The sequence below is a fragment of the Myxine glutinosa genome, chromosome 6, assembly GCF_964187855.1.
Source record: "Myxine glutinosa chromosome 6, kmMyxGlut1.1, whole genome shotgun sequence".
NCBI lineage: Eukaryota > Metazoa > Chordata > Myxini > Myxiniformes > Myxinidae > Myxine > Myxine glutinosa.
In genome coordinates, this window is record NC_136266.1 from 157,859,200 (window position 1) to 157,881,900 (window position 22,701).

General features: G+C 44.4%; 2 protein-coding genes across 2 annotated transcripts in view; both read left to right on the forward strand.

Moving 5' to 3' along the window:
- The window catches only part of LOC144892686 (uncharacterized), a 451,569-nt gene that overhangs the window by 79,683 nt on the left and 349,185 nt on the right, over positions 1–22,701 (forward strand). The gene's annotated exons all lie outside the window — the stretch shown is intronic.
- NIP7 (nucleolar pre-rRNA processing protein NIP7) lies at positions 10–21,063 on the forward strand. Its single transcript, XM_068103323.2, has 5 exons — positions 10–211; positions 307–393; positions 1,370–1,508; positions 20,538–20,678; positions 20,825–21,063. The coding sequence occupies exons 1-5, from the start codon at positions 156–158 to the stop codon at positions 20,942–20,944; spliced, it is 543 nt and encodes a 180-aa protein (XP_067959424.1). The 5' UTR covers positions 10–155; the 3' UTR covers positions 20,945–21,063.

A 22,701-nucleotide genomic window follows, 5' to 3' on the forward strand; every position in this document is an offset into this window, starting at 1 on the left:
GCTCCCATAATTCAGCGCGCGCCGCGCGGTCCCATCCTCGTCTCCCAGCATGCTATGCGCGTCAATGTGATTTCCCACATGGTCAAAGCAAAAAGAGACCAGAGTTGTTTTATAACTTGAAAGAATCTGCGCGTAATCTCGTTCTTCAAATCGTCATGCGGCCGCTTACTGAAGAGGAGACCAAGGTGGTGTTTGAGAAGATCTCGAAATAGTAAGCGTCGTCATTACGGTTCAAAAGCCAAAACATGTTTGGATTTTATACGAGGCCTCGTTTCTGTTTTGTAACTTGTTTTTTTTGTTCCACAGTATTGGAGAGAATATAAAATTATTGGTGGATCGACCGGATGGGAACTATTGTTTTCGGCTGCATCGTGAAAGGATTTATTACATGAGGTATTACTATTATTTCAGTAAGGGCTGAGGGGAAATCTGTCACTAACTCTCTAATGAAACTGCAATTTAAGCCAGTGAAGCAAAAATGCTGTATGAGAAGGTTTTCCACGTATAACTCAATATGCTTAATAACCGACGCCATTTTCGATCCACATCCTTGCGTTGGTTGTCCGATAGAACGGCGCGGAGATGGCGCATTCACCTTAGAGCTCTCTTATCTGGGTTTCATTCCCAAAACGAATAAGTACTATATGCTGAGGAATTGGTGCTTCATAACCAGACCGTTGCATCACAAGGTGTACCGTCCATTGGATGGACATTAAGCCGGGTGTTCCCGTCTGCCGGTATTAGTCGGTAGACGTTAAGAGATCCCAGGGTCTCCAAGTTCAGGAAGAGTAGGCGATCTAACGTCTGCACAATTGCCAAGTTGCAAATTCCTGCCATGATCTTAGTCGAACGGCAGGCCTGGCCAGCCGGTTCGTGAAAGCCTTGGGCCAACCCCACAAGACCGTGGGAATGATTGGGGACGTTAAAGAAGGTCGTGGAATAAGTGCATTTTGAAATCGTATTATTTGCCTACACCAGTAATTCCATCCTATCTGGTATAGATCATCATCATCTTCTATTGAGAGCATTAGTTTTGCAGAAGCAGTTTTGTGCTTCGGGTTGACGGGTCACCGCTTGTCACAGGATGAAAGATTGAGGGAGCAGGGATTTGCGATTTGTTCGCAGTACCGGCAATGGCTCGCACACTCTTCGCAAAGGACACCATGGGATCTTTAACGTCCACCAATGAATGCTGGCAGCCGGGACGAAAAGCTTAACGTCATCATCCGAGGCATACACATTGATGAATCGCCATGCCTGTGAAACACCAGGATGACAGTTTATAGCTGGGTTGGGATTTGAATAATTTTTGGAGAGGGATGATGTTAACGCAGCCTAAAATCTATTCTCGGCCCTGAACTGTGTGCAGTGAGAGGCTCCTGAAACTTGCAAGCTGCATAGCCCGTGAGAGCCTGCTTGGATCGGGGACATGCTTTGGAAAGTTCACCAAAACACACAAATTTCGTCTACAGATCACCGCCCTGGACTTCCTCGCCCCATACGCCAAGGTTCGTTCATCTACGCCCGGACACAGATTCACTTTCTCGTGCAATGGTTTTTTCCTTCCTTCCTGTGCGTCATCCTTTGTTGTACTAAACATATCCACAGGTAGAGGTGCAGCAATTAAAGGAAGTCGCCGAGGGTGAAAGTTTCTCCATTGTGGTCGTGCCCATTCCCTCTCCTTTTTCACACTCCTGGTGGTGCTGTCCCATGTTGTACATATGCAGGGCATGATGTCATATTGTTCAGACAACAATAATCGTCTTGGATCGTTTTGATGGTGGGGTGAGATGTGTGGCCTGTTTGTTTATAGTTGGTGCTTCATAGTTGTCCAACAACAGCAGCTTGTAACTTGGGAATGGCCATTTTAACCTTGCGCTGCGCACGTGCACAAGCTACGCTACGTGCACAAGCTATGTTTAACATAGCTACGTGCCACAGACGTGCAATCAATATCACTGCACTTGTATGATGGCCACAAAGGCAAGCCTCCTCAACATGCATACGCTCACGATGCACTTGTAAACTGTTCAGGTGTGTGTGTGTGTGTGTGTGTGTGTGTGTGTGTGTGTGTGTGTGTGTGTGTGTGTGTGTGTGTGTGTGTGTGTGTGTGTGTGTGTGTGTGTGTCACGGAGATGTTCACGGAACTGACATCACTTTTGTTACTGAAAAGGAGGCACGCTCAATATCAGTGTTAGCACCATTCGCCATTTTGTTTTCACTCGGGAAACCTGAATTTATTCCATCCAAAACTTTTACAATGCGCATCTGAATTTGGGGTGATTTATTGACCATTCCGGTTGTTTTCACACCTATAACTTAAGAGGTGAGAGGTTAGTAATTTATATTTGCAAAGAAAATATGGATGGGTGAGTAATTTTACTCAGTCATTTGAAATTCCATTATCACTTTGATAATAAGTATATTTCTAAAATAATCATACTGTTACGGACCCCGACGTCGGCCTTTCCCACTTACCAAGGGGGGATTAATCCCCTCGTTTGTTACTGACTGACGTGGTCCCGGGGGTTTGACGCCACGCCCGGTCGGCGCTGGGTAGGGTATTAGGCCCAACCGTCCTATGACCTAAATACCAGCGCTTCCCGGTACGCGAGGAAATACTCCCTCGCTCACGGCCGCAGCGTAATGGATGGATAACGCCGAGCGAAGCGAACCGCGGCGTGGGCCGTTTACCGAGACTAGACCCGATTTATATTCGTAACGTTGGCCAAATCGTGCCACAGGTGTGCAATGATGGAAACCTCTAAAGCGACCGAAAAAGCATGAAGAAGTAGAAGACAAAGTAGGGAATAACAGGATTTATTATTATTTACACACAACTAAAGGAAGAAAAGCAATCAAAGTAATATACAAGGCAATGGAAGAATCAGGAGACACAGTGCAATTATTAACTTATCTATAAACAGTCTTGCTTAATACCCCAAGACAACATGAAAGACAGACAAACGGCCAGACTTACATGGGGGATGAAAGCAGGAACGAATGGTAGGAGGTGGATGGCTTGGAGGGAGAGGAAGGTTCAGCGGGGACCGGGGCACGGTCGGGCTGGAAGCGAACAGCCGCCGTCAAAACCCGAGCTGCGATCGTGCAAAACCGCCGCGGCTCCGAAGCTGCGCAGCCAAAGCTCCTCCTGTGCACCGCTGCATCGCACGCTCTCCAAATCACTTCGGTCCTTTCTCCGATCCCGCAGCTCTCTCTCTCCGATCTCCCTCGATCTCTCTCCGTCTCTTTTCTCCCTCTCTTGGGGGCCGTGCCACCGCGGGTTATATATGCCCCTCCCATGAACCTTCGCGAAGCTCCTCGATATTTCTCTCCACGCCCTCTCCAAGCCCAACCCCTTGTTCTTGGTTGGTTGAGCGGGGCTGACTCACTCCTCCTCTCTATGACGAGGTGGAGACACGCCTTTCTTCTCCGAGGTTACCTCGTGCGTAATGGAGTCAAATGCAGCAAAGTGGCTAAGGGAGTCAAAATGCAGCAAAGTGGCTAAAGGAGTCAAAATGCAGCAAAGTGGCTAAAGGAGTCAAAATGCAGCAAAGTGGCTAAACCTGGCACTTTGAAGATACCATGTCGGAGGGATCTATCTTATTTAATTGATGCAACGTAATGAACTAGTGGATCACAGAACCTTCAACTACACTTACTAGGACATAACTAATGAGGGAAATCATAGATTTGCTACGTGTGTGCGATGGCCTAACTACAGACGACCTTTGATCTTTGACACTACAATTGGAGGGTGATATTTACAGGGAATATTTACAGCATACAAAAGGGGAAAATTTACATCAAATTACACACACAATTCCCAAATCCCCAACAATACTTTTCTTCTTGAAACAAAAGTAAATCCACAAGCCTGTGAGTTATGTTCTTTAACAACTGTGATGGGAGTGGATGTTATTGGCCCTGTCATTTTTTTGACAGGCTTTCCCTCTCTTGGTAAATAGAGCTTGTGATGCTGCAGCTATGTCAGCAATATTCACTCTTCAATTGGTCGTGGCACAGACCAATCGGGTGTGCCCAGTTTTACCAGCACTCATCGATTGGTCGCGGCACTGATGTGATTTCAATATTGGTGCTGACGGTGCGGCATCTTTATCACACACTTTCCTCACCTTGATCCTCATCCTGGTGATTACTATATTGATCGCGATGCTATCCTTGACAATTTTAACATTTCACGGAAATGATCGTTACCGGTAGCGTGTCGGTAAAACCCCCCTCACACCGGCCTTACGGGGTCGTTACGACGTTTATGGCGGCGTTGCGGCGAAAAAATCGTACACAACCGGGAGCATTCCTCGTGGCATCTGGGACATCCTCAACGCTTCCTGGAGCATTCGTATGGATCCTTAAGCGTCCGGGAGGGGTCGTAATTTCTTACGAGAGTTTTGGTCTGGACCAATACTCTCGTAAGACAATTACGGCAGTGCTACGAAAATCTAGACCGCAACGCTTCCTCAACGCCTCCAACGCTTCCGCAACTGCCGTACCACCACCGTAAGACTCCATAAGGCCATCTTAACCATCCGCAAGGATTTTCCCTCTCCTTGGACTCTCTGGGCAGCGGGTGCTCCGTCCATGGCTCTCCTGGATAGGTCTTGCCCCCTTGGAAGTCAGCAGCAGAATGAGGGGAGAGCGGGGGGGCCCCCGTTTTTATATTCTGGGCCGGGAACCGTAAGGAGCCGCAAGCAAACGTAGAGGCACTGTATCTCCGCCGTGTATATCCTCAACGAAGCCGCAGCAGTCCGTACTAAACCGTAATAAACCGCTGTGAATCGGTCACGGTCAAGCAAAATCCTCTCCCGGGTGTTCACGATTTTGCTCAAAAAATCGCAACGCTGTCGTAGAAAGAACATCCGTGGACGTCCGTAAAAACCATTTTTTGGTGTGAGGTACCCTTAACGTGATAGCAAAAACACGGAACCAAAAGTACGTTTCCCATCGCAGAAAGGCAGTGTAAGGCAAAAAGATGTAGTATTTACCTTCACGTGTGATTTTCAGCTAACTATTTTAGAAGTTGAGTTTTATTTCCAACAAAATTAGGCCGGCAAAGCAGATAGCATGTAGTTTCTCACATTCAGGTTCGCGATATGACCTCCGCTTTGACGGACATGCGCATCGGTCTAAATCACAGACTTCCTTTTCAAGATGGCATCCGTTGCTAAGCGAAAAAACCCCGAAAATGTCGCCTTGAAAACATTATGAAAATGGTCATTCAGCGACGATTTTGAAGCGGAATGCGATGGGTAAGGCTTGGTCACATTGCTTCGCTGCAAAGTATGTGCTACTCATTACACAGACAGCGTGTCGGTAACGTGATAACAAAAACACGGAAACGAAAGTACGTTTCCCATCGGTTCCCATAAACTTAAATCACGGAACCGAAAAACGGTTAGCGATGAGATCTTAAATCCCCAGGCCTGCATTTCTTTGATTCCCTGGACACAAAGCGGCCATCTGTGTTTAGTGGGCCAACACGGGTACACATGCCTGCAGGGCGAGTCATTTTTTAGTGCATCGGGGTTTTTTAGTGTTATAAAATAAGTGCTAGTGTTATTTTTAATGCTAGTGTTATAAAAGCATATTATATTGATGCTTTCCATTGGTTTTTGGTGTCCATGCCTCATTTGCATAGCATTGTAAAATGTAATCTGCATTGTAAAAAAATTTTTTGTAATCGGCAAATGCAGTTTTGGCATCTGTGGTGACATGCGTCTGTGTTAGTGCATTGATTTTGGTGTTACGCAACTGAGGCAAGTGAACAAAGTTAGGCAGGTTTTCACTGGTAAGTTTGTTGGAGTTGGAGTGAAAACCTGAAATCTGCCGGGCTCACATCAGTGACTGTCATCAACTTTGTGTGTCTCTTTAGTATGTACTAGCATTGAACCCATCGCTTCCCCGATGGCAGCTGAAGAACATTCTTGGGGAAAAATGCCAGGGGCATAGAAAAGGCCCCTTTATACAAGGGAATGTGTCATGTGGCAAACTATAGAAAAGAAGGGACATTCCATAGCTTGTGAAAAATGCCAAACAATAGAAAATAAAAGACATTCAAAAAAAATCTCGGATGCATGCGGGACGACCCTTGTGTTCTTAGGAGGAACCAAGTAATGCTCTAGAAAATTTCATATGAAGGGGCATCCTACATCTGGCAAATAAAATACACTTACTTCTTCATGCAGGTGTGTGAATCAAATTGGCACCCCTCAATTGAATCTGAATCTGCATACAACTGAATCTGCCTTAATCACTCCCGAAATAAATAAATAACCTGGACCCAGGTTATGTGCATGAAGCAAAAACATGACTTGCTTATAATTAAAAACACCTCACTGGACTGAAAAACGTGGGGACAGGAGTACTGAATTGTAAATGGTGGGGACTTGTAATACCCGCTCCCACTTGGATACACATTTGTATCGAGAATTTGCATCCCCCCCCCCCCCCCCCCAAGACAGCTGGCAAATATATTTTTTTAAACCCGTTGCACAATATGGGATCATGCTGATCCTATGTGGCAAGTGTGGATGAAATCGGCCCAGAACTGAAGAAGTAGCGCAACAAACGCACACCGGTCCGTGAATTATAGCAAGGATAACAAGCAAAGGTACGCTCCTCCCACCCAATCCCCCTCCCTCCGGACTCTCATCCCTTCCCCTCCCACTTCCTTCCACCCCTCCCTTCCTTCTTCCCACCTCTTCCCCTCCTTCTTCCCACCATGACCCTCCCTCAGCCCACCTTTTTCCCTGCCTCCTCCCACCCCACCCCCTCCATCCAGACTCCCACCCCTTCCCTGCAACAGGTGAATACTTGTGTGTTTACAAGTTCTGAATTCTGAGAAAATGACTGTTTCAATGACTGTTCATACTTTGGTCACCTCACATGTGCAGAAATGGCACACTCCATTACGAGTCCGAGACCATGTGTAAACTAGAACGACACTCTTCGACGTCACGACATCGACCGATATGCCTCCGTCCACATTATTACATCATCATAATACTTGTACCAAGTTTGATTTAAATCCCTTCAGCTGTTCGCAAGTTATCACATTTTTACCTGACATGACCTCTGACCTTTAACCCCAAAGGCTAATCAGTTGATTGGGATTGGGACCCCAAAGTCTTTACATCATTATACATACCTGTACCAAGTTTGAATTAGATCACTTCAGCCATTCTTAAGTTATAGACCCATAACAGACTTTGACCTCTTGACCCCAAAATGTAATCGGTTCATCTTTACATCATTATACATACCTGTACCAGGTTTGAATTAGATCCCTTCAGCCATTCTCAAGTAATAGACATATTATAGACTTTGACCTCTTGACCCCAAAATCTAATCAGTTCATCTTTACATCATTCTACATAATTGTACCAAATTTGGTCAGAATCCCATTACTGGTTCACATGTTATTGCGGTAACAGGATTTTTACCTAACATGACCTTTGACCTCGTGACCCCAAAACCTAATCAGTTCATCTTTACTTCATTATACATACCTGCACCAAGTTTGACTAAGATCCCTTCAGCCGTTCCAAGTTCTCAAGTTATCGCGGTAACAAAAACCTATCACGGACGGCCGGACGGGCAACCTGAAAACATAATGGCTCCGGCGACTTCGTCAACACGGAAACATAAAAAAGAAAATGAAAAGTCAATCATGCTGACTTGTATGTGCTGGATGGATGGGTAAAGGCTGGAACCAGGTTGTCTCTGCTAGAGCTTTGGGAAGCAGTGCAGAATGGGGATGCTTGAAGAAATCTGATCATGAATGTCACCAGAAGTCGGACACGACTTGGCGGAACTAGATAACAAATTGAAACATCAGTTAAATCCATTGAAATTAAATTTTTGTTGAGAAGATGCAAAGAACAAAACCGAAAAAAAGCCACACCCAATAGTCATTGTGCAGTGTCAATTGTCTTGGCAAATTCCCAAGAAATTGGGCAGGAACTTCCATGGACTGGTTCTTAAATTGAAAATGTGTTATAATGTCACCCCTCCCTCGATTTCCCCCTCCCCACCACCCCACCACAAAAAAAGCTTCCCCTCCCACCCCGAGTGTGTGAGTGGGTGAGCACAACATGCTCCAGAGGTCAAGGCTTCATTTTGGGGAATCTTTGGACATGACCTGTTTGTGAAAGAGTGGTGGAAATTCTTCATTCGTACGGACCCTGTTAACACCTGCAGGATGGATAGCCAACCCTCTAGGAAATCCACGAAGATTTAATTTCACCCGAGCTTTGTAAAATTAGCACTAATGACGCTGAGAACAGGCCTCAGGATTCTGACATGCAATCTTTTGCATACCGGCGCTCGTACGATCAAAACAAAACGACTTTGCACGCTCGGAACCATATTTTACCCATTTGTGCTTCAAAATCCAATTTGTTTGTGAAAGATTTATGAGGGCGTTTATGTACCTGCTGCACTTGATTTGATTTCTACAGGAAATTAAGGAAATAGTGGTGTATCCACACCCTTACACCAGCTGTTACATGTACTATGTATGGAATGTTTATATCCGGTGGGTACTTATTTAATTTCGTCATTTGCTTTGGGCCTGCAACGAGGAAACCAACAGACCGTTTATTTTGCGTTTACTCACCTTCACGTTTCCTTCAAGTTTGCTGGAAACTGTCATCGATTTTGATGAACGTTTGTCACGAGACTCGATCTTGGAGGAATAAAAAAAAAATGTATCGAAGGGAACCGGTAGGAAGTTGGCCAATGTGGGCCGAGTTGGCCAATGTGTCTTTACATGTATAATGATGTAAAGATGAACCGATTAGATTCCACCAATTCCCTCGGAGAAGATGTAGCTTGAACTCGATTACCCCCTAAAAAGACATCTTTTTCGGGTGTGGCTCCACCCACAATGGGTGCAATACGCCCACTCTAGGCAGGACACAACGAGATCATATCATCAACCTCCCACCCAAGTTTCATCAAGATCGGATGATATCATCGGGTAGTTATGCTGCGGAAAGACACAGATAGACAGACAGACAGACACCCATGACGAATATAGTGGTCACTCTGTTTGATAACTCGTGAACCAATAAGACGGCCCATTTTATATTACTATAACCTCAGTAATTTGTCTAGGTATCAAATTGAAACTTACGCAGATTAATTTTTATGTATGTGTGTTATTTGTTGTGCCGATCAAGTGTGTTATTTGTGAGTTACATTTTGCCAAACTCGGTCAAGGCTATCTGAAACATGTAAAACACCTATTAGGCCACAATTAGAAAATGTATCGACTAGATTTGTTATATGCAGAACATCCCGTAATGTAAAACACTTGATTGGTGAAATCTTTAAATTACCAAATTGCTGTTTCCATGGCGGATATTGTTCATTTGGATTTCACAAGTAGTCCGGCAGCTAAGCTAAATATAGCATAACAATTGTGCATTTTGTGAGGAAAGCACCAAATTTGGCACACTAGTAGACTATCATATTATGAAAAGATCTGGATATTGGGCCATCTCAGATTCAGAGATTTGATTTTTGCAAGATTTGCAGATTTTGCAGATTTGCAAGCTGAGATTGCAACGCCAGGGACGGCCGACTCCTTCCTGCGAGCTGCCCACGCCACCCGCACAAGAAGAGCTCATCAAATCACTGCAGCGGCACTGCACATCCTGCAACACCGTGCGTATGAACGCCACTGTATGACATATGCTGATGATGCAGAAGACCTGCCTGAGTTCGAAGACTGGTGTCACCAGAGAGGAGAAGACATTCCCAACTTTCAGTACTGGGCAACTGTGCTGGATCTAGAGATGTTGGTACTGGTCTACATGCGTTCTCTGTGGCAGGCTTCATTCACGATGTACCTTGATGCCCTGACGGATCTGGTCCCATGGTTCCATGCCTTAGACCACACACACTATGCCAGGTGGGTCCCTGTTCACCTGAGGGACATGGTTGCACTCCCAATGAAGCACCCAGATGTAGCCAGAGAATTCAGGGCTGGCAACTTCACTGTACAGAAGACGAAGAAGGTGTTCTCTTCGATCCCAATCGAATCGAAATCTTGCAAAAATCAAATCTCTGAATCTGAGATGGCCCAATATCCAGATCTTTTCATAATATGATCGTCTACGAGTGTGCCAAATTTGGTGCTTTCCTCACAAAATGCACAATTGTTATGCTAAGTTGCCCCACTAAAGTATCGTGCTATGCACATCTTTGTTTGTGTGCATGATATCTCAAAAACTTTGTCGACGCATTTTGTCAAAACTTGGACAGGTTGGGCTCGTGACAATGACAAATTGGTTATATTTTGGTGAAGAACCGGATTCGGATTCAGATAAGAGAATTTTAAAAGTGATTCTTCACCATTGAGAGAAAGGGCCAATAACAATACATGGCACGATATTTTAGTTATGGACAGATTTGGACGAAACTTAGTTGATGAGTTGGGTAGGTGACAAGAACAAGCCGATTAGATTTTGATTCAGGTACGGATGCCGATTCAGCCTATCATTGGGATAATCGTCATCAGCTATTTTCAGTCTGGACTGGACGAAAGCCTCAGCATGTTGATGCCATGTTGCTCCATGTCTTGCTTTGTCGTTCCAATTGACTCTTCCCCAATATTTGTCTATTTCATCCCTCCATCTGAGACATGGCCTTCCCCTGAAGTTCCTGTTGCCATCTATAAGCCACCATGTTGTTACTGCTGTTGTCCATCTGTTATCCAACTTTCTGCCAATCTGTCCTGCCCATTTCCTGAATTTGATTATTTCTAAGATATCCTGAGTTTTGCTTTGTTCTCTGACCCATTTATTACCTCCACCACCAAAGGTGGATGGAGGTTATGTTTTCACCCCTGTCTGTCTGTCCATTTGTGAACAAAATATCTCAAAAAGTTGTGGATGGATTCGGGCGAAATTTGGCAGAGATGTGGCGTATGTGACAAGGACGAAATGATTCGATTTTGGTGAAGATCAGGATTTGGATCCGGCTACTATAATTTTTAAAATGATTCTTCACCATTGGGATAGGTCCTAAAATTATACATAGCGGGATATCTCAAAGTTGTGGACGGATATGGACGAAACTTGGTGGACCGGTTGGGTGTCTGACAAGGACAAATATGTTCGATTTTGGGGAAGATCTGAATATGGATTCGGATATGAGAATTATTTAATTTTTAAAATGCTTCGTCACCATTGGGAGATAGGGCCAAAAACGATGCGTAGCAGGATATCTCAAAAAGTTTTGGATAGATTTGGACGAAACTTGCTGGACAGGTTGTGTTTGTGACGAGGACGATTTGATTCAATTTTGGTGAAGATCCGGATTCGGCTAGTAGATTTTTAAAGTGATTCTTCACCATTGAGTGATATGGCCAACCAGGTGGAGCTTTCTGCTGAGTGCCGTTCTAGTTTATCTTTCTGTCTTTGTATGTAATACCGAACATATTTCCTCCATATCGTGTTGTGCTGTCGTTAACTCTTTCCCCATTTTTATTGTTGACGTCCAGGTCTCTGCCCCATAGATGATAGTTGGAATAATGTACTGATTGAAATGTTATTACCTCCGCCACCAAAGGTGGATGAAGGTTATGTTTTCACCCCTGTCTGTGTGTTTGTTTTTTGTCTGTCTGTGAACAAAATATCTCAACAGTTATGGACGGATTTGGACGAAATTTGGCAGAGATGTAGTGTATGTGACAATGACGAAATGATTAGATTTTGGTGAAAATCCGGATCCGGCTGGTATAATTTTTGAAGTGATTCTTCTCCGTCGAGTGATCGGGCCAACACCGACATATAGCACGATATCTCAAACAGTTATGGACGAGTTGTGACTAAACTTGGTGGATGAGTTGGTTAGGTGACAAGAACAACCCGATTAGATTGTGGTTGAGGTCCGAATCCAGATCCGGCCTATCAGTGGGATACAAAACAAACTGTTCAGTCTGGCGGATGTACGTGCTCGACCGAGTGCTGTTCTTGTATCCGATATATTGGTAACCTACCTCTGATGACAATACCGAGTTTTCCAGGTTGTCTCCATCCAAGTTTGATTATTTTTCTTGAGGCTAAATCTTAGCCCTAGAATTATTATTCTGCTTCTTCCAGTTGGTTTCCATTTATTATGATTTCTCCATGAGGTACAAAGGGTTTTACTACTTTGGGTTTGACATGTTCATCTTCAGCCCACACTTCATGCTGGCTTCAGTGAGTTCCCCGAGCATGGTTTCAATTTTCTCGAAACTTTCTTTTATGACAACAATGTCATCTGCAAATCTTGGATGGTTAAGATGTTGCAAATATCAGTGCGATGCAACCCGTAGACTGTTCAGGCTGGCGAAGGCGTTCTAGTTGATGTTACAGAAATGCATGAATTGTCAGTTGGTGGCAGAGTGCCAGATCCGACAAGGAAATTTAGGCTCTGGATGTTTGCCAATGTGTCATCCACACGTCTTTGACAACCAAGCACCTGACGGTGCAAGCTCCTCTGATGGAACAGGTTGTTCATTGTAAGGGGCTTTGCATATGTCACAAATGGCAGGCTATTCTTCAAAACGCAGAGCCTTTCACATCATTCTCTTGACAAATCCATAAATCAAGCTTGTCATCCTTCCCTGGATGCATGGAAGAATGATCATAAAAGGCACGAATTTGCTCAAATGCTGTTCTTGATTCAAAACTCAAACAGAAGATATATCTAACGTGTCATCGTGTCTGTTCAAGCCTCTGTGCCCTTTTCCACAGCATCCATCACTGTTTCATCGTTTTGTCATCTTCAGACATTTTAGCTTAGCCTGTGCATATCCAATAGAAATGTCTGCTCGGCACACATCGGAGCCACCTATTTCATGGAACACGAACATACAAGACCCGTCGCTTCGCCGACGGCTTTAATCAAAAGGTAGCGTGTTGCACTTCACAAACTTATTGCATTTCTATCTCATGTCAATGATGGAAAATGAAACGATACAGGAAAAAGAAGAAGATATTTTATAACATGTTGTGCTGTGGTGTGGGTGGTTGTTGTTTAGTGTTTATGCTCCTGTGTACTTTCATACATTTTTCTATTGCTTCGAGAAGTATTACTATACCAGCTTCCCAGGAGAGGGAAGGGTGGAGTGGAAGGGAGAGCGGTGGGATAGGTGAGGGGGAGAGGGAGGGGAAAGATATACTACATATACATATTTTGGGGGGTGTGGTGGCTTTGACAGGCCCCTCCATTTTGGGGGAGGGGAATGGAAGGGGGAAAATTTTCCTGTGCAAAGTGTTTTAACCGCAGTATTGCCCAGGTAAAAAGAAAATTGTAATACCCACTGCCACCATCACTAGGTGGCACTACACGGTACACATTTACATTAAGAATTTACGCCCCTCTTCCGGTCCCCCACACCCCCGAATGAGGCCACGGCCACATTGCCGATATTACCCCCAGACAAAGTTGTATTTGCACCCCGAGTAAAGCATTAAAGCGTTTATAGCTGGAGTACCCAGCGTTGCTCAAGCAAAAAAACCCATTAACATATTTGAAATGAGGGCAATTATAATGGAGCAAGGGGGCTAGGATAAGGAAGGGAGGTACAGAGAGGGTAGAGTGAGCAAGGGGAGGGAAGCGTGAGGAGGGGAGAGAGGGGGTGGGTTGAAAATCCGGCAGATGTGACGCCCCATTTCACGTCCATCCAAGAGAAGATGTGCATTGATGAATCACGCTGCCTGTGAAACATCATGACAGTTTATAGCTGAACTGGGATTCAAACCCAGGCTCGACAGCTTGGAGGCGAGCTTGCATACCTCTAGGTCCAGGCCTTCCTCCCATCTCTGCACGAGCGAACCTAAATGGCTATAGGGTATCATGAACATGTGAACGTTGCTTCATTGTATCTGCATGATTATTGTGCATCAAGACAGGGTCTCCATGGTGATGTACAGGCAGCCCAGCTCATCCACCCTAAAGTGAATTAGACAAGTAAAGTAGGATGTGGAACTTCAGCTGGCCATAAAATAGATACATGGGTCTGTTACTGTTTTTCAATCCAGTATCTTCTTACAGGTGCAGCAAACCTGTACACACTGTGCAGTATAATGGAGCAAGTGGATGTAGGTACATTTCATCCACTCAGAGGATTTGACGTAAGAAACTGAAACTTTCAGGGATTAATGGGGGGGCACCCTGGAGTTGTGCATGTGTATGTTTGGTTTTGATTCCATCAAGTATTTTTTTTTTTTTCCCCATCTTGGCATTTTTGTCCCCCGTCGCACCGCGGAGCGGAAGGGGGACTATGGTTTTCCCCTCCGTCCGTGTGTCCGTGCATGCGTAAGCGAAGGACCGCATTCGAATTTGGTGTGTGGGTGCAACCCACGTCAAAATCCAAGATGGCCACCGCCATGTATGTCTGATGCCATGTATGTCTGAACCTTGTGAGCGGAATATCTTGAAAAATAAGCGAAGTACCAACTTCTAATCTGGTGTGTGGGTGTATCTAGGCACAAGGAAGAACCCTATTGAAAATTGGGTCGCCATGTCAAAATCCAAGATGGCCACCGCCATGTATGTCTGAACCTTGTGAGCTGAATATCTTGAAAAGTAAGCGAAGTACCAACTTCTAATCTGGTGTGTGGGTGTATCTAGGCATAAGGAAGAACTCTATTGAAAATTGGGTCGCCACGTCAAAATCCAAGATGGCCACCGCCATGTATGTCAACCTTGTGAGCTGAATATCTTGAAAAATAAGCGAAGTACCAACTTCTAATCGGGTGTGTGGGTGTACCTAGGCACAAGGAAGAACGCTATTGAAAATTGGGTCGCCACGTCAAAATCCAAGATGGCCACCACCATATATATGTCTGAACCTTGAGCAAAATATCTTGAAAAATAAGCGAAGTACCAACTTCTAATCTGGTGTGTGGGTGTATCTAGGCATAAGGAAGAACGATATTGAAAATTGGGTCGCCATGTCAAAATCCAAGATGGCCGCCTCCATGTATGTCTGAACCTTGAGTGAAATATCATATCATAGCATGTTTTCTGCGTCTTCCACTTTGTAAACTCACATCACTTCCCCGACGGGGGACCTAGGCGCAATGCTTGTCTTCCTGGGGGAAGAGTTGTAAGGGGGCTATTGCAATTGGAATTATCTGAGCTATATAACTACGATGTGTTGGTCATACGTATATATACACATAAGCAGTGCGCGTGTTTGCTTCATATACATGACCCGGGTTAAAAAAAAAAAAATTGGGGGGTTGGGGGGAGGGGGAGAAATTGAGGCAGTCTGTTGCTGATACACCACCCAAATGAAGGGATGTGTCAAATGTTGTACGCTTGGATCAAGATTGTTGGTAGGGTCGATACTCACTCTGGTATTAACCATAAAGATGAGGACATGTCACCCCCTCCCTCTCCTGGCAGCTCATGTAGGGACAAACAATGGAACCTGTGCTTGCTCTTCTCCTCCTCCTTGCAACCCCTCAACCAGCTTGTTTAAATAATGCATGCAAATCATTTTATACCTCTATTTAGCAACTCAAAAACCCAACAGAAATCTTTCAACCAAAATACAAATAAGAAATCATGCAGAGCACGATACTTGCAAAATCCACACCCACCCTCCAAAAAAGGTTTCCATTGATCCATCAAATTGTCCATTTCATCAAGATTAAAATTGACGATCTTGATCAAAGCTCTGCTTAATAGGATGAAAAGTGATGATTTTAGAAGTTTGACCTTGAGTTGACCTTTTCACCAAAACTAGTTATCCAATTCAGTGATGTACTATGTAATTGCTGTTAAATTTTCAAGTCAATCAGATGAAAATGGATGATTTTTAAGATTAAAATTGATTTTGGAAGTTTGATCTTCAGTTGACCTTTTGACATCAAATAGTTGGTTTACCAATTCAGTGACAATATGCAAATGTTCCATTTGCAAGTCAATTGGATGGAAAAGAGGATTTGACATAGATTAGAATCGAGACCTGTAGGCGAGTGACTAACGCAACCGACCAATATACTTGAAAAAAAAATCTTCGATTTTGCAAGTAATTAAACTTCACATACAAAAGGTCAGTTCTACCATTTAAAGGAAAACTGCCTTTTGCAAGGAAACCAATCCTGTTTATTTAATTGGTGGTAGGACAGAGCAATAAGTCTCAGTTGTGGTTTAATTTTACCCAATCTGTTTTCCAGTACTTGCCCCCTATCGCCTTCTCTTTCTCAATGTTCCCACATCCTTCTCCTTCAACTGCACCAATTATTTCAACATTCCAATGGAGCTGTGTTTTTTGGCCAAGTCTTGAACTGGCTGAACCGGCCTGATGCTCGATTAATTACTAGTTTATTTTGTAATTTGTTCATGGTGCCAGCGATAGCTCACCTACTCTCCACGAAGGACACCATGGGATATATAACATCCACCAACCAACGCTGTTAGATGAGACGCCCGTTTAACGTCGATCCGAGGGACAGCAAACACTGATGAATCGCCGTCTATGAAACACTGATGGCAGTTTCTAGCTGTGTCGGGATTCAAACCGAGTCAAGTTGAGTGTGCACACCTCTCGACCATCCTGCTAATCTGTTCCTATATCCTTCACACCACTCGATCCGACAGACCGTGCTCTTCCTGATCCAAACGGCTCATATCGATATTCCTGCAATTTGACATCATACAGTTTTAGCTGGGAACCAACCATAGACACGGTCCTGCATGTTGCTCAGACCTTGGGTAGGGTTAGGGAATTTGGCTGGGCACCAAGGCTGACAGAATACATACTAAATTCAAGTTTTTGTCTGGGTTTTAATGCTCGGCCCAACAAGTCATCCTTGTACTTCACAGGCTGGGCTAACAGTGTGCTTATCCCTCGGAGGGAAACTTCCTGTTTGTAAATGACATTAAAGGCCACATGCTTTCTTTTGCAAGACTAAGCCATATTCCTACGCCGACCTTTGGCACGCCACAGAAAAGTTCCACTTACCTATTCTTGACCATTCCAGTTTCAGACTTGCACAATATGGCCAGACTGGGACACAAAGGATTATTGTCAAATTACATCACATCAAATTACCCGGTGTGTACCCCAGTTTAGAATAGGTACACCGCATCCCTGCGTGTCGTAAGAGGCAACTAAAAGGGTTGGCGTCAGGAAGGGCGCCGGCCATAAAAAAACATTGCCTCCAAAAGAGAACCATGACAATTACAACTACATATGGGCAGGGTACAGCTCGAAGTACCCCGTGGGGGATCCCACTCCCTCTCGTCAAAACTCAAGGTGGGGAACCCGATCGAAGCAAGGGTGGAAATCACTCCAATTATGACGAAACATCTGATGCCCGACGTGGAGATCGGTTTCTGAGGTTTGGTACATGGAATGTAGGGACAATGACAGGGAGATCAGGAGAAGTGGTGGAAGTATTGGTCAGAAGAAGAGTGGACATATGTTGTGTGCAGGAGATAAGATGGAAGGGAAGTGGTGTGAGAATGGTGAAGGGTAGGCAGGGACAGAAATACACGTTTGTGTGGCAAGGGTGCCCAGAAGGCATAAATGGTATTGGTGTCCTGTTTTCTGAGGAGTTTGTAGACAGTGTGGTGAGTGTGACTAGTGAGTGAAAGGTTGATGGTGAAAATGATGATTGGAAAGCTCGTGGTGAACTTCGTCTCGGGATATGCTCCGCAGGTTGGTTGGATGGAGCGATGAAGAGAAGGATAAGTTCTGGTGTGCGATAGAGAAGCTGATGGAAAACGTGAAAGATGAGGAAGTTGTTGTGGTCGGAGACCTAAATGGACATGTGGGAAGGAGTATGGATGGTTTTGAGGGAGTTCATGGGGGTTACGGATATGGTGTGAGAAATGGAGAAGGTGAAAGGATTTTGGAGTTTGCTGATGGAGCTGATTTGTTGATTTGTAATACTCAGTTCCAGACAGAGGACAATAAGCTTGTTACATACACGTCAGGTGGGTCGATGACAACCGTTGACCTCCTGCTGGTGCGTAGGCGAGATAGGGGGCATCTCCGGGCCACAAAGGCGATCCCGGGGGAGGAGGATGTTTCACAGCACCACTTGGTTGTCTGCGACATAAGGGTGAAAGGTGCGAGGAGAGCTCGGCGGGTGAAGTACCAACCGAGAATGAAGGTGTGGAGGTTCAAAGGTGACTGAGGTAGGCATTAAAAGAGAGGCTGAGTATGGTAGAGGATTATGTGGTTGAGCTTGAAAGTGGTTGGATGTCAATGAAAGATAGTCTGTTGGGAGCCGTTGGTGAGGTATGTGGATGGACAAAAGGACCACCGAGGCACGCGGAAACATGGTGGTGGGATGATGAAGTTGGAAAGAAGATTGACGAGAAGAGGAAGAAGTTCAAGGACTGGCAGAAGGCGAAGGGTATGGGGGCATAAAAGGCAGAGCATGAAAGTTATAAGGCAGCCAAGAAGGCTGCAAAGAAAGAGGTAGCAAAAGCACAGGAGGCATGTCGGAAAATGTTCAGAGAACGCTTGGATTAGGAAGAGGGTCAGAGCGGTATTCAGGATTGCAAAGCAGATAGCGAAAGAGATGTGATGTGATGGGGGTGAGTTGCTTGAAGGATGAAGTGGGACAAATCGTTGTGGACCCAGATGGAATTAAAGGAAGATGGAAGAGATATATGGAAATACTGTTGCATGCAGAGAATGAATGGGATGGCAACATAGAGAGTAACCCAGTTTTAGGACCAGCAGAGAAGCCCCGAGAAGGAAGTTGAGGAAGCGATAAAAGCAATGAAGAGTAAAAAAGCGGGAGGGCCGACAGGAGTTGTGGAAGATATATTGAAGGCAGCGGGAAATTGGGGTGTGAAGAGAATGACAGAGATCTGCAATCTGGTGGTGAAAGAAGGCTTCCAGTGGATTGGGAACCGAGTACCCTCGTCCCTCTATACAAGGGGAAAGGTGACCCTCTGGACTGTGGCTCGTATCGAGCGATAAAGTTATTGGAGCATGGAATGAAGGTATTGGAAAGGGTGTTGGAGAGGAGGACAAGGAAGAAAGTGAAGATCGACGAAATGCAGTTTGGATTTATGCCAGGAAGATGAACGACAGACGCACTTTTTATTGTGAGCCAGTTGCAGGAGAAGTACATGGAGAAGAGGAAGAAGTTGTTTCTTGGGTTTGTTGATCTGGAGAAAGCATTCGATAGGGTTCCACGTGAAGTAGTGACATGGGCATTGAGGAAGTTAGGAGTGGAGGAATGGTTGATCAGAGTAGTGATGGCAATGTACAAAAGAGCACGCACAGCTGTAAGGATGAAGGACGGGACAGTGGTGAGTTTGAGGTGAAGGTGGGAGTGCATCAGGGGTCCGTACTATGCCCACTACTATTTGTAGCTGTGATGGAGGTGCTGGCTCGGAACGTAAAGGAGGGTTTGCTGTGGGAGTTGTTGTATGCAGATGATCTGGTGTTGATTGCAGAAAGTATGGATGGACTGAAGGAGAAGATGAACAAGTGGAAGGAATGTATGGAGACAAAATGTCTGAAGGTGAATATTGGAAAAACGAAGGTGATGGCAAGTGGTAAAGCATGTGGTGAGGTGGAAAGAACTGGGAAGTGGCCGTGTGCTGTGTGCAGGAAGGGTGTTGGAGTGAATTCCATTCAATATACAATGTGCGCTGAGTGGGTTCATCAAAAATGTAGTGGTTTGAGAGTGTCATTAACCAGTGTGGCAGCGACATTCAAGTGTAAGGTGTGCACAGAGGGAGCTGCAGATGGAGGAAATGTTGAGTTGGATCTTGGAGATGGCATGAAGCTGGAAGGTGTGAAAACATTTTGCTACCTCAGAGACATGCTGAATGGAGAAGGTGGATCAGACTCGGCAACGGTTGCTAGAGTGAGAAGTGCATGGAAGACGTTTCGGTAACTGAGTGGCATGCTGACGAGGAGGGGTGTCGTTGAAGCTGAAGGGAAAGGTGTATGCTGCATGTGTGAGAAGTGTTTTGATTTATGGGAGCGAGACATGGGTAATGAATGTAGAGCAGCAACGAAGGCTGGAAATGCGAATGGTCCAGTGGATGTGTGGAGTATCGTTGAGAGAGAGGAAGACAAATGATGAATTGCGAAAGATGATGGGAATAGAGCCTGTGATTGGTGAAGAGGAACAGGTTTATTTGGTTTGGTCATGTGTTGAGGAAGGATGAAAGTGACTGGTTGAGAAGAGTGATGGAAATGAATGTAGAAGGGAGTAGAGGACGGGGAAGACCGAGAAAGACTTGGCTAAAGATGGTTGAAGAAGAAATGCGGGCAAGGGGGTTAACAAGGGGAGATGCAGAAAATAGGGAAAAATGGAGAAGATTGTCATGGGGACCGCAAGGCTAACCCCTGCTCTAGCAGGGAACATGGCCGTAAAATGCCTGTTGTTGTTGTGTTATGAATCACAAAAAACTGAGTGATGGTTAGTTGAAGATTCTTTATCACAGCTGCAAAATTAACCCATTGCATTTGAAAATGTAGGCCAATGGCTATTTTGTTGATAGCTAATCCACCTCTTCAAATTTTTCAGCACAAGGTGTGGGTGAAACCTGGATCCGAGCAGTCATTCCTCTATGGAAACCACGTCGTCAAGTCTGGCCTCGGCCGGATTACAGAGAACACTCTGCAGTACCAAGGGGTGGTCGTCTACTCCATGGCAGATCTTCCATTGGTGAGTAACAACCGCCGAGGGTGTGCTAATGAATCGATAGAAAACATTTCGAATGTCTGTGAGTGTTGCGGTAAACTTATTAACCAAACTACTTGTTTAGGCGGTTGAAGATCATTGCCTTGACCTGTCCGACTACTTTTGTGCAGGGCTTTGGTGTGGCGGCGAAGTCGACCCAAGAATGCCGGCATGCTGACCCGATGGCGTTGGTAGTCTTTCACCAAGCAGACATTGGTGAATATATCCGGGTGGAGAACGAGCTTATATAGGGAAACATTGTAAATATAACAGCTTGGGAATGAGGTGCCAAAACCTGCTTGGTAATACCTCAAGAATACACCTGAGGTTAACATTCTGAATAAAAATGATCATTCGTTGTAATATCAGAGCTAAGGCTTCTGTGCTAAGTTCACCTGTACAAGTTCACACCAGACAAATTAGTTTTCCTTCCCTACAAAAGGAATCAACATCAGAGCCCTCCCCCCTCCCTCCCTCCAGAATCACTGAAAACTGAGCCTGAGCAGTGAAGCAACCAATATAGGTTTTCCGATTTACCATACACTGTTAGAGTATCAGTGTTGCTGAAGCCGTTTCTCAGCTAGTTATTCTGGGTGGTTTCTCCATTGCCTTCTGAGCGGTAGTTAGTTAGGGAAGGTATTGTTCACCGCTCCTTTCCTATGCCATCTCCAGGCGCTGCAAAACGTCATTGCCGGGACCCCTAAGGGGCTCGGCAGTGATGCACGCTGAAAGGGAGTACTCAGTTTTCACTCTGGTTGTTTGTTTGTTTGTCCGGGCGATATCTCAGCCATCCTTTGAGCTCGGAAGCTGAAATTTTGGCACAATAGTGAGCAAGTCCTTTGTCAAAAACAGTATTTTTTGTTTTATGATTAATCAATTAATTGAGGAGTTATTTAATGAATTAAATTTACTTTCTCTAGCCATTATCTCAGGCACCTTTTGAGTTAGGAAGCTGATATTTGGACAGGCCAATGACCAGGTGATTTGGCTGCAAAGGCTATTTTTGATTTATTGATCAATTAATCGATTAATTATTCGATTAATGACAATTTTTTTTTTTAATTAACAGATTCTGATGAAATGGTGGTGGTTTATGTGCTCTTTGACCGATATGATTAATAATTAATGATTTATTTATTTTCATTATTAATCATTTATTTATTTTCTCTCATTTGGCCAATACCTCAGGCACCTTTTGAGCTCGGAAGCTAATATTTGGACATGACAGTGACCAATTGATGTGGCTGTCAAGGATATTTTTGATTTATTGATTAATCATTTAATCGATTAATTATTTATTGATTAATTAATTAATTTTTTATTAATTACGTTTTTGATTAAATTTTTAAAAGATACATCTTCGGATGAAGCACGAGTGGTTTAGTTATGCTATTAGCCAATTGATTAAGAAAATATTTTGTGATAATCTTTTATTGATTTTAATTATACTATTAATCAATCAATTTATTGTCCACCTCTCCCTCCCAATGCAATCGATATGAGCTGCACTGCGGTATTGCCGGGGGCACCCCGGCAATGCCACACTGTAGGATATTTAATTATTTGGCATGGGGGCGGTGTACTTTGAATGTATCTGTACTTGTTTGTTTTCTTTTTCTTGCTTGTCCGGGCGATATCTCAGCCATCCTTTGAGCTAGGAAGCTGAAATTTCGGCACAATAGTGAGCAAGTCCTTTGTCAAAAATGGTATTTTTTGTTTTTTGATTAATCAATTAATTGAAGAGTTATTTAATTATTAGCGATTAAGTACTTATTAGTCCCCTACTGGTGTATACCGGAGGGGACCATAGGTTTGCACTCCGTCCGTCAGTCAAAGAACAGCTTTCCAGACTTTTTTTTCCTAAACTCAATGCTAACGATTTCAAACTTGGCACATGGTTTCATCATGATAAGTTACAGATCAAGTTCGAACTTCACCACGATTCGATCATTTTTGACAAAATTATGGCACTTTGAACTTTGGGAATTCTGATGATCTTAACTCAGTG

What these genes read in the sequence shown, in the direction of transcription:
- NIP7 (XM_068103323.2), top strand. Translation starts at nt 156, where the DNA reads ATGCGGCCGCTTACTGAAGAGGAGACCAAGGTGGTGTTTGAGAAGATC. An exon ending in GAAAGGATTTATTACATGAG is followed by an intron (nt 394 to 1,369) that starts GTATTACTATTA and finishes AACTGTGTGCAG; the next exon opens with TGAGAGGCTCCTGAAACTTG. An exon ending in TCCTCGCCCCATACGCCAAG is followed by an intron (nt 1,509 to 20,537) that starts GTTCGTTCATCT and finishes CAAATTTTTCAG; the next exon opens with CACAAGGTGTGGGTGAAACC.